Here is a 13,129-nt window from a genome sequence, read left to right on the forward strand (position 1 = left end):
TTTATGAGAATAAATAAATGAATCAATTGTTAAGCGTTGACAGATCCAGTTGAATATGATCCCCGGTTGGATTGTGCAACATATTTTTGAAATATCGGATATATTTATTGTTCGCAATGGTGTCAATTTCAAAGCGTTTCTCGGGTTTCACCTTTCTGCCATTAGGATTGCAGTTTCTCATTTTGCCAGAAATGTGCGTACACGTGGGTCAGAGTGTGCTTGGAGGTGAGCACATTCTCCGCCATTCTCCCGTCAAGTTTGTTTTTTATAAATCCCAAAGTTTGCTCAGGAGTGGCGTACGCATTCTTTTGTGCGTACGCAAGCTTTATAAATGAGGCCCCAGAGGACTGGCTCTACATGAGGTCATTCATTCATTCAGTTATTTATTTAAAAGGGACAGTGGATTTTCTCACGTCTACTGGTAAACTTATTGCTTAATATTTTCTATGATCTAGTATAGTAGTGGGCAAATGCCAAGCTCCTGTTGAAACCTCTGATCCTGTGTCCATAGGTAGTATGGCTGCTAACTCCGCTGCTAAAGCTGCGGCGCTCTCCTCTTGCTCTCCTGTTTTGTCTATGCTGTCTCTCTCATCTGTGGATTCACAGGTCTCTCCTTCCATGTCTCTCAAAGACATTGCCGACCTGCACGACTCTGCTCCCCGTATGAAATCCTCACTGAGTGAAGGCAACCATTCCGGACGCCAGAGGACTTCCTGCATCATCTCCAACCAGGCCAGTGGGTTGTGATCCGAGACCTGAACCGGAAGGTGTGGAACGGTGCCCGTTGGCTGGGCCCGTACCAGATCCTGCTGACGACCCAGACGTAGCAGAGAGGACTTTGTGGGTATACGGCAGCCACTGCAGGCTGGTTCCGAATCAGGACGAGCACAACCGGCCCAAGGATTCCAACAACCAAGATGCAACACCTGGTGTCACCAACAGGGCGAAAGCTCACTCTCTGGTCTCCTCAAATGAGGACTCAGACAAAGAATAACATACACTACCTTTTCCTCATTGCTGTCACGATGACAACTCTGACCACCACCCCAGCAACACAATCATAATTCAACCACACTCCCACTCACACCGTCACTGAAAAGGAACTCGAACCATTTCTCTCCTGAAACTGAAGCAATTGAACGAATGAAAAGACAAGATCAACACACCCCATTATTCATTTGTCCTGTTGAACGTTGCACTCCACTTGACTGTTGGGTCTATACGGTAGACGAAGATGGATGGAAGATACTACATTCTGTTTATATAAGATTTGAAAGCAACAATCAATTTCCAGGTTCTACTGTTGTAACTGACTGAAGTTAATTTAGAGAAAGAATCGCCTTATTGGTGTGTTTTGACTAGAGATGTTATGCGGGTATTGAAAATTCATAATTATGGAGTTGACATTTGTAGATCTATTCCAGACTATCCTCAGAGTACTGTGTTTAACTGCTTTGCACCTAACTACATCAACTAAGTAAATTGCACATTAAAAGAGACATCCTAATGAAGCTATTAGGACAGTCAGAGATTTTGCATTTAAAATGAACTATTCTAACTATTGGATTTGAAAATTATATACCTCTTAGTACCTCTGCACCCATATTTTACCAAATTCCTTTAACCCAAGCAGATAATCACATTATGATTGGCAAGGTTTAGCTACTCATATTTTCTCAACTCCTGGACAATCCTTTGCTTGTCATTTTCAGGGAAAAAGTAGATAGACTGACTAACTCCTATACAGATATAGAAGAGACTATTCTAAACAGGGTTAACACTAGAGGTTAATGAGAGTCATAAACCATAATCTCACCTTGTTCTATTCAAGGTTACACAGTTTTCTGAAATAGCCGCACCAAGATTAAATTCATAATTCACAATATTCAAGCCAAGTAGAAAATCATGCACTGAGTACTAGGAACTTGTACAAGTGTATCCACTACAACTCCTTGGAAAAATGATATTATCATTTCTGGATTAAAATGTAAAATCTTCGATTGCATCGTTAAAGTCTAACAAAATTGCACACAGGAAGCTGAACTTCAAAAGCGAGTTAGACAATTCAAAGTGGCCTTTTCAATATGTCACAGCATGTATTGAGATTTTCAGATAAACACACAGATTAGGATAAATGAATGATCTAAACCTATGAGATGTTATATCCAGGTTCAGAGAGCCATTCCAAGTGGTGTATTTTTGATCTGTAGGGAAACAGCTAATTCAACTTTAAATAGCAACAGTGTAATATGGATGTTATCTTGCTCATTTAATTCCCATGATTAAGAAGGTTGATCACACTCAAATGCAGGTAATTCATCCACAATCAAACTCTAGACACCATAGAGCTATCTCAAATTTTTAATTTGTTTTCGGTATATTCTTTCTCTCAACTGTCTTGCAAAGACATGAATGCATCATACAAAGTAATTTCGGCCTTAGCTAAAGAAGTAAATTACATGAAAAAGGTTGTGCTACAAAATAGATTTGCCTTAGATATAATACTGGCTATATATATATATATATATATATATATATATATATATATATATATATATATATATATATATATATATATATATTCTGCTGTTCGTTTAGTTCAGATCCAAATGCTGCATTAAGAGTTCCATGAAGCAAACAAGAAAGGTATTCAGATCTTAAATAATGTTCCTAAATTGAATGCTTGGAGAATTTTTGATAATGCTTTTTCAAGTCCTGGATATTCTCAAATCTATGTGTATCATTTGTATGGTTATTATTTTCATCATTATTATTTTTGAAATGTTCTTAAGTGTATGGGAAAGTGTTTAACTGCTGTTACAGATATGCCTATGCTGCCTTAATGATTATGGAAGAAGTTAAATTTAATATTAATTCAATTCAAGACCTTAATGATGTCTGTGCCATTGACATTGGGGATTTGGAATATTTTGATACATAATCTGATGTTTCTAATTTGAATTTAAGGGTTTTCCTCTAAAACAAAGAAAGAGTTTTTTTTCCCACTCACGAATATATGAAATGTGTATTAGATTAGTAATCAAGTCATCTTTTTACCTTGCTTCCGTCAAAATTTGAAGCAAGGTGTTTTGGTGCATTGTTGCATGTGTAGAGGAAATAATCTTGAGTTTGATAAATTTTCAGGCATCTTTAGAGAAGATAGATTACTTCCTCTCCATATTTATAGCATTAGCGTTAGGGTAAGGTTAGCAGTTAGTTAGGGTTAGGGTTAGTTAGGTTAACTGCAACTTGCATTGTTGGGCGGAAGCATTTAGCCGCTATGCGGATTTTATAGTTTTTTATATTACTTAATTTGATTATCCACAGTGTTGAGACTTTACATTTTATTATAGTTGTGGATATTTAATCCACAAAACGGGGGAAATTGTGAATGAAATTTCAGTTCCACCAATGTCACCCACACCATTTGTTCTTTTCTTTGTTTTCCCTACCCGACTGTTGTTCTAACTTTGTAGTTCGTTCCCCTAGAATCAGTCTGTTAAAACTACAAATTGTTCCTGTGTGACATCACTTCCCTGTCCTCTTCATCCTGAAACTGGATGTCACTTCCTTTTTCTCGATATAAGATATCACTTTCGATCCAGAGTCCCCCACTCTTGCTAGGATTCACTTCCTGTGCAGAGTCTGCTTTACAAACCGTAAACATCAGAATAAACCTATTGTCTCTGTTTGAAACCAGCTTGACCGACCACTCAGTGTGTTCTTGAAATCTAAAACTAAACCAAGTAAGACTTTTCATTCATAATCCAGTTAAAGGTTCTGGTAATTATGTATACCAGACATGGCCAGGCACCTGTATATCGATCTGACCTGCTCCATGCACATGCTCCCAGCAGGTCACTGAGGTCTGGGGCCTCATTTATCATTGAGGTACGCCTTCTTTTACACGGTCTTTTCCGCAATTTCAGGCGTACACCATTTCCCCCCCCCACAGCGCGATCTATCAAGCCGAAAGGGCGAAAATTTAGTCGCCTTTCTACGCGCTTTTGTAGGACACCTCTCAAGTAGCCGTACCGATTTACACGGTTTTCTACACCCTTTTTGAACACAGGGGGAACTGGCGACGCAGGTGGTGCGTCGGTGAATTACAATGTTTGATGGAGAGAATAAGAGCGACAGTTTCTGAACGCACAATCATGTAGGCTAATAGCCCAATTCAGCACAAACATATATCGCAATGCAAGATTAGATTAGATCCTCTAACCGGCTCATTTATGGTCCGATATGGATTTGTTCCCCAAACTTAACCTATGCGCTGTCCCAAACCTTTCCACGCTATAGCCTATGTCACACACCTAATGCAGGCACTCCATCAAATGGCAATAATTGACCAATTAGATTGTCATTAATATGTGATCATGTGGACCTGTTTGCTGTTTGGTAAGCATATAAATGACAGTCCTCCTGTGCGTAATGCGAGCCTAAATGAATCCGGCGCTACTCGGCCTACTGGCCGAGATAGAACTCCAAAGAGGTGACGGCGATGGCGACTGCACCCACATAAGGGCACCATCAGTGAATGAATACGTCTATGTGAATCGCAAAAATGTGCACACTATAAATACCCAAATCATATGTGACGCCGACATGCTCATCACAAGTGTAGTGGCACGGTGTCCTGGCTCCACGCATGACTCATTCATCCTGGCGCACAGCAGGGTACGGGCTAGACTGGAGGCAGGCGCTGCGCGTGACGGCTGGCTTGTTGGTGTGTGCATACTGTAGCCAAGATGCATATTCTTTGTCTTTTTTACTTTAATCTTTATTAGCATTTTCCATCCATACAACGACAATACAATAAAACATAAAAACTTACAATAACAGCTTATGGGTACTTCCATCCATGCAGCTTTTTTTTCTTACTCAAATATGACAATTTTAATATTAGTGGTATCATCACACTTCCTTCTATAATCCATCCATTTTTCCCATCTCCCTTCAAACTTTCCTTCCTGCATCCTCAATGCATAAATAAATCTCATAAATCTCCTCCACAACACCCACCACTGCTCCTTGGTTGGGGGTTCCACCTTATACCAAGCCCTCATTATTGTCTTTTTACTAGCAACCAATAGTACTTTCACTAGGTATCTGTCCCCTCCTTGTACATCATTCTGATATGTTTGCCAAGATGTATATTCAAAGCTGATAAGAATGAGAACCAGTCAAGACCCCACCACAAAATGAGGACCCAAGCCCTCAGCCCCCTCCCCGTCATGAGGTTTACCAGCGGGGCCAAAGGGCCCACCCTGAGGTCATGCGCCAGCTATGAAGACACAAACAAGTAAGGTTCACATTTCTACCATTTTATTGTCTGTTGGTGGGTGACTGTGTGAGGTGTGTGAGTGCGTTTGTGAGTGAATGTGTGAGGTCCGTGAGTGTGGTAGTGAGTGACTGTGTGAGGTCCGTGAGTGTGGTAGTGAGTGACAGTGTGAGGTCCGTGACAGCATGTGTGAGGGAATGAAGTGCAGTGAGGATGTCCTGTTGGCTCTGGTGGTGTAGTGGGGTGACCTCCACCAACTGCTGCACAACTGCCCCACAACTGCCCCAATCCCTTCTGCCATTTCCCTCTGGGCCTCTAGGGTCATGAGCCTCCAGCACAGCGTCTGAGAGGAAGCCCAGCCCTCAGGGACCCTTGAGGCAGGGACGCTGGCAGCCGGAGGTGGAGGCGTGGGCGGTGGAGACGGAGACGGAGGCGCTGGAGATGGCACTGGAGGTGGAGGCCGGTGCGCTGGAGGTGGAGGCACTGGAGGTCGTGGCGCTGGATGTAGAGGCTGCAACCGGCGGGGGCACGACCGTCACTGCAGACTCCCCCTCCTCTGAGTCCCACCCCACGTCAGAGTCTGGAGAAACAATTTCAGTCATTTTCTTTGAGTTTGTCTGTTAACTTGATTATGCATTAAACATTTCATTGTGTAGCCATATTCAATTGATATGTTTTTCTGTTGGCAGCCAAATAAATGCTTAAGTGTGATTTACCGGGTGATTTAGATGAGAGTCTTAATTTCCCAGAGGGGAAAATGTTTAATGTGGTCTAACATTATGAAGTGGTCATCTGTGTTATCGTTCCCTGTTTTTGGTCCTAAATCAATCATAGCCTACCACAGAATGTGTGGAATGTTTGCTTTCCTCACAGCCACATAATACAGAATGTCCGTGTAGCCTACGCCAAATACAGGATGCACAAAACGTACAGTAGGCTACCTAAACTGTAGGAGCAATCAGACAAATGTAGGCTCGTACAAATAGCTTACCTTCCGAAGATGATTTTCTTTCCTCGTGTGGAACTCACCAACAAGCACATGCACCTCCGTCTCCGAAAAGTTTCCTTCTTCCGGGGTATCCACGTTGTGCGCTGTCATAGTTTTGACCATAATATGGTTGAATTTGGGCGTGGAGAGGGCGGAACACGAGGCGCGTGCGCGTCCGCTCTCTTCTACGCCACCGTCGGATTTTTCGTGGAGGAATTGGCGCAGCAGCGTGTACGACATTTTTGATAGATCCGAAAAGCGTGTAAATATTCTCGTCGTACGCGACATTTCGCATTTTCCGCGTTTTCGTCGTACGCCCTCTTTTACACCTGAATTTACACGCTCTTTGATAAATGAGGCCCCTGATAACTAAGCTCTGTTGGTTGTCCCTCACACCAGGCTTAAGACCAGAGGTGACAGAGCCTTTGAGTCTGTGGCACCCAGACTGTGGAATGCTCTTCCTTAGTACTTGAGAGCTGCAGCCTCTGTGGAAATTTTTAAGAAGCAGCTTAAATTGCTTTTGTTTGGATAGGCATTTGTTAAATTAATTTGACTATTATCCTGTTTGTGTGTGTCTATTTGTGTTTATGTTTGTTGATTCTTTATATGCATTTTAACCTGTGTGAAGCACTTTGTGAGTCCTCTCAGTGAGAAGTGCGATATAAATAAAATGTACTTACTTTACACAACCACCGTAAAGACTGTCTACTATATCTGTACACCACACTGATCACTGTGCATACTGTATATACACACTTTATTTACAAACTGAAAAGTTACCATTTAAATACATTAGTAAATATTACACTTACATATTCACTCAATTCACCTATTTGTATTTATATGTATATTTTAAAGGTGCTCTGTTCGATTTACTGCACTTTTTGTAAAAAAAAAATCCAATATATGCAATACATAGGTCCAGGGGAGTCATAACTATCTGTACAGAAAATATAGCCAACAGTGTCGTGCCTGTGGAGCAAATGCTGAATTTCTTTTTATTATGAGCGAAGCCGGCCCGGCGCTGTGCCCCACCCCCTGAATGGCACCGTATATAAGAGAGGGGCAGCGTCATCTTGATTGACGTTTGAGACATGGCCGTTGCTGAATATGGCTGAGAGAACTTATACTCCGGGAGCAAAGACACCACGGTCTTCGGCTAAAAAAGAGTCAGACAAAAGAAGATCACGTACACAAATAAATATTGGACTGGCTTTTATCATCTGGAGAGAGGTTGGAGTTACTTTGGTCATCAAAAGCGACTCGGATCTCGCCTTTGTTCTCCTTGACGCGTAAGTAGCTAAATTCAGGTTCATAAGCAACGTTAGCCAGCCTTGTCCCCCTAAAATGTTAGCTACCATGTATTTCTGTATTATACCGACTTACAAGTTGTAGGCATACACTAACATACATGGATACAGTTCCAGCAAGCTAACTAGATACCAAACGTTTGCTCCCACTCAGGCGAGTGGTCAGTCTGAATGTAATTGGCTGATTTAGCCATGTGTTTGTGTAACGTTAGCCATGTATTTAGCTGATAAATCAGGAACAATGGATAATTTAACAAATAAAAACCTGTTTTTCAACCGTAGTTGCAATGCTGGGCCCATTGCAGTCATGATAGAAAGCCTGTTTCAAGCTGTTTTCCTTTTTACAGCTACAGAGAGGGCCCTTCCTATTTCAACTGACTAGTGAATATGCAGCTGGGGGGGTGGGGGTGTGAGGGTGCATATCCATATATGGAGTGAAAACGCCCACTTGTTTATATCTGATACGTTGCACCACTGCCCCATCTAGTGGCCGAAAAAAATCGAACTGAGCACCTTTAACATTTTTGTGACTTTTTGTGATGTTTGCTTTGGCAATGTAGACGTATGTTTCCAATGCCAATAAAGCCTTTTGAATTGAATTGACAAACAGAGAGCGAGAGAGAGAGCGAGAGAGAGAGGGAGATGTTCTGTTGTTATTGTTGTACTGTATCACAGAGGGATTGCCAGGGTACATAAAGGAGAATGAAAGTATTAATTTCATCACATCGTCCAGACATTGAAAGCGGCTGGGGGCTGTTTGTGTGCTTGTTTGTGTTGGATCAGATGTGATCAGATGTACACGGGGCCTCCAGCTTTCATACTGTATATTTAGAGAGAGAGAGAGAGAGATAGAGAGAGAGACGTGTGTAGTGTGTGCGTATCTGTCTGTTTGTGTATTTTTGTGCACTTGTGTCCATGTGTGTGTTTGTGCACGCGTGCATGCATGTGTGTGTGTGGATACACACGTGCGTGAGTGTGTGTCCTACCTCCAGTGTTTTACACTTGCCGTCCAGGCGGCTACAGAGGCGCTGGTAGTTCGCTGTAAGAACGTCCAGCTCGGCGCGCAAGGCATCATGGGCCGTGGGTGGCGCCTTGGCGATGAAGCTGTTGACAGAGTCGGTCAGTAGCTTCACCTTCAGCTCCTTGGAGTGAACCTCCTCCTGGGCTCTCTGGATGAAACAGAGGGAGATCTGCTTAAAGGAAGACTGCCAACAGAATTATTGAGCTGGAATTAAAGGCAGACAAAGTGTGAGGGAGAGATGGAGGAGTGGTGTATAGAGGAATGAAAGGATGGAGGGATGGTGTATAGAGGAATGAAAGGATGGAGGGATGGTGTATAGAGGGATGAAAGGATGGATGGATGGTGTATAGAGGAATGAAAAGATGGAGGAGTGGTGTATAGAGGGATGAAAGGATGGAGGGATGGTGTATAGAGGGATGAAAGGATGGAGGGATGGTGTATAGAGGAATGAAAGGATGGAGGAGTGGTGTATAGAGAAATGAAAGGATGGAGAGATGGTGTATAGAGGGATGAAAGGATGGAGGGATGGTGTATAGAGGGATGAAAGGATGGAGGGATGGTGTATAGAGGAATGAAAGGATGGAGGAGTGGTGTATAGAGGGATGAAAGGATGGAGGGATGGTGTATAGAGGGATGAAAGGATGGAGGAGTGGGAGAACGAGTGTTGAGGGACAGGAGGAGTTGAAGGATTCTGGGTCAGTCTCTCTCTCTCTTTCACACACACACTCTCTCTCTCTCTCACACACACACACACACACACACACACACACGATCTGTGGCCGCCCATACCCAGGGTATCTTCTTCCCCACCGGGGGACTGCTCCTCCGCAACCTCCACCTTGCTCACTTCTTCGGCCAGAGCCTTCCAAACAGGAACACACACACACACACACACACACACACACATCCCATACACAAACACACACACACACACACACACACACACACACACACACACACCCTCTCTCCCTCCCTCCCCTCCCCTCCCCCAGATGGTACCTTCAGCTCCTCCACGGCCCTGCGGAGCTCCTCGGGGGTCTTGTAGGTGAAGTCTCTCTCCAGGTAGTCCTCCTCCGCCTGGGTGATCCACTCCTGCATCTCCTGCATCTCCTTCCTCAGGCTCATGGTCTTGTCCAGGCCACCCTTCAACGCTGACTTCTTAGCATAGGCCTGGAACACACAAACACACATATAAACAGTGTGTGTGTGTGTGTGTGTGTATGTGTGTTTGTGTGTGGGATGTGTGTGTGTGTGTGTGTATGTGTGTGTACCTGTTTGCAGATGTTCTCCCACTGTGCGTTCAGCTCGTTCAGCTCCTTCTGGATGTGGGTGGCGAATGGTGGCTCCGCCTCCTTCTTCAGGGACAGGCCCACCTCGTTGATGCCGTTCAGGCTGGGTTGGATGGTGTGGATGTCGTTCACCAAGGCCTGGCCAATCACAGCACAGACAGAAAGAGAGGGAGTGACCAATGCTGAGACAGATCATAGATGGACAGCCTGCAGGATGGCCTCTATCAGAGCCGGCTCTCATGCAAGGCAAGGCAAGTTTATTTGTATAGCACATTTCAGCAACAAGGCAATTCAAAGTAAAGTGCTTTACATGAGACATTAAAAGCATCAAGACAAAGTGCAAGAAACACATAAAAGATCATACAGTATAAAACAAAATGCAAAAAAGGATATTCAAAACAAAATGCAGGAAAAATTAAATACAGGAATAAAAGTTACAGTGCAGTGTATGCATTAATAATTCAATGAGGTTCTAGGATAGGCAGTCTGGTTCTATAATGAGGTTCTATGAGGGGAAGCAGTCTGGTTCTATAATGAGGTTCTGGTTTGAAAATGAGGTTATATGAGGGCAGGCAGTCTTGTTCTATAATGAGGTTCTATGAGGGTAGGCAGTCTGGTTCAATAATACGGTTCTGATTTTATAATGAGGTTCTATGAGGGTAGGCAGTCTGGTTCTATAATGAGGTTCTGGTTTTATAATGAGGTTCTATGAAGGTAGACAGTCTGGTTCTATAACCAGGTTCTGGTTTTATAATGAGGTATTATGGATGTAGGCAGTCTGGTTCTATAATGAGGTTCTATGGGGGCAGGCAGTCTTGTTCTATAATGAGATTCTATGAGGATAGGCAGTCTGGTTCTATAATGAGGTTACATGAGGGCAGTCTGTTAATTTAGGCCTCAGAGTGGAGGTGGTAATGTAACACTATGAGGACTGTTAAAATGCTCAGCTGGGCCATCAATAATACAGCAGCAGAAATCAGTTCAGAAAGTTGGATACATACCACATCGCACAACTGGCAACCCGGTACATGCTGTCTGGTTTAACAGGGCTGGACTCTAGGCTATGTTGGGCCCTAAAATAGATTTGTGGGGGCATGGATGGATGAGAGTAAGGCAAGGACGCGCTCAACTTACATCTAGTGAAAGTCTGTAAGGCGATGGGTGCTCAAACCTATCATAGTAGTAAATCCAAGTAAGAGAAGAAATAGGCAGCACTCCAAATGCGTATTAAATCACTACTTTGCCCAGCAATGCCCAGGGGACCCCAGGTGCTCAGGAACAGAGCTTGGTCTGCTTCTAGTCCCTAAGGTTGAACATGGTGGGTGTCAGGTGAGGCGTCCTGGGATGCCAGTTTGGATAAGGTTGAGCCCCTTTGATCCGGTTAGGTACGTCCAACATAAATCTCTGTAGCTCCCCGTATCTACAGTCCCTTGTCCCAACATGGGAAAAAAAACTTAATTAAGTCTTTCTGCCTAGTCGGCAATGAAAAGTGTTGGGCTGGTAAGCTACATACGGTGCACTGCTCCAGCTGCTTCTCCAGGGCCTCCGAGTCCCCCAGAGCTGGCCACTCCTCGTTCAAGAACACGTCCACGTCAGCCATCCACTTCCTCAACGTCTTCACATCATTCTGAGCAGAGACAGAGACAGAGACAATAACTTACAATTTAAAGACAGAGTTATACTCAGTCGACAAGTGTTGTACGACAAATGTCTGTCGACAGAAAAAAAGATGTTGGCCAACATTTAGCATTTATACTTCAGCAAAGTGTCTGATCACCTCCATGGTAACTTGCAGACGCGTGGCTGATTGATCCATGGCAACGAACGTGCCTTCTATCTAGCTATCCAATCACAGCTGATTGACCAAAGTGACGGTGTCTGCGACATTAAAGTTTGGTGGTGCAAGACACCCCTGTCCGACACAAAAAAACGTGTCAACAGTGACGTCATTTCTGTCTGTCGACACTTTCAAAAGTATCGTACGATGAAGTATAAATTGGCCTTTAGAGACGGAGAGACAGACACAGGACAGAGAGACAGACAGAGACAGAGACAAAGACAGAGAGAGACAGACAGAGAGACTGAGAGACAGAGACAGACAGAGACAGAGCGAGAAAAGTCCATACCTGGAACTGTAATAGTTTGGCCATCAGCTCCTGTATCTTGTGTGTATGCTCCTCCAGGGTGGTCGCCAGGCGTCTCCAACGCTGCAGGATGCTCTCCATCTCCTGCCTGTACCTCACACTGATATCTGCTGGGGCCTTCTCGAACACCTGCTCCACACACATCCACGCACGCGCACATGCACACACACACGCACACGCATACACACACGCACACACACTCGCGCACGCACACGCACACACACAAAGAGGAATTACTGTACCACTGAAAGTGGCTGATCCATCCATCCATCCAACCATCCATCCATCCGTTCATCCATCCGTCCATCCATCTGTCTGACCTGTTCCACAGTGGAGGTCAGGTAGTCCACCTCACTCTGGTGGGCCTGTAAGGCTGTCTGCAGCGCCTGGGGAGAGAGGGGCACAGGTGTTACTGTGTGTGTGTGTGTGTGTGTGTGTGCTGTAACAGAGCGGGCTTACCCCTGCCCTATACAAAACAAACAGTCTCTAAGGCTGTCAATTAGAGCTGCGTATAGCTGGACCCGGTCGCGGAGAGTTGTGGCACGGAAAGTGAGAGTGGAAAGTTTTGATTCTCTTGTAGGAACCTGCATTTCCCTCGCATTGGAGTACTGACCTAGAATCTAGCGATGGCTATGGAGTCTACAAGCAAGGTACTCAACAGGAACAGACACACTCTTTCTTCATTCTCTCCTAGCTTCCTACTAGGCTAAGCTAGCCTACACTCATTCCCTGTTCCAACCCTACCCCGAACTCCAAAAAAATAAACTCAGTTTTAAATATCATGTAGATAACCTTGCCAGTAAGCTGCGTCAGAAGATTGGCTTCTTGTACAAAAACAAATCATGCTTTTATATTATGGTGATGTGATTTATAGACATGCAGCATCTTCAACGTTAAAGCCACTTGATTCAGTTTATCACTCCGCCCTTAGATTTATTACAGGTGCGAGTTATAATACTCACCCCTGCCTTTTATATAACATGGTTGGTTGGTCATCCCTTGAAATGAGGCGAAATACCCACTGGTTCTCGTATATCTTTAAATCACTTGTAGGTAAACTGCCTCCTTACATTCAAATTCAAATGTGTCAGGC

The 13,129-nt window shown here is 43.9% G+C and overlaps 1 protein-coding gene across 1 annotated transcript in view; it reads right to left on the reverse strand.

The window, feature by feature from the left end:
- Positions 1-13,129, reverse strand: part of LOC311310521 (dystrophin-like) — a gene marked incomplete at both ends in the record, with an annotated part of 146,912 nt that overhangs the window by 37,285 nt on the left and 96,498 nt on the right. Inside the window, 6 exons of the mRNA XM_084440030.1 lie at positions 8,569-8,751; positions 9,603-9,773; positions 9,875-10,030; positions 11,406-11,519; positions 12,019-12,165; positions 12,357-12,422. Coding sequence (XP_084296156.1) covers positions 8,569-8,751; positions 9,603-9,773; positions 9,875-10,030; positions 11,406-11,519; positions 12,019-12,165; positions 12,357-12,422 — 837 coding nt within the window. The remainder of the gene's footprint in view (positions 1-8,568; positions 8,752-9,602; positions 9,774-9,874; positions 10,031-11,405; positions 11,520-12,018; positions 12,166-12,356; positions 12,423-13,129) is intronic.

Source organism: Borostomias antarcticus (genome assembly GCF_949987555.1).
Source record: "Borostomias antarcticus genome assembly, chromosome: 6".
NCBI classification, from domain to species: domain Eukaryota; kingdom Metazoa; phylum Chordata; class Actinopteri; order Stomiiformes; family Stomiidae; genus Borostomias; species Borostomias antarcticus.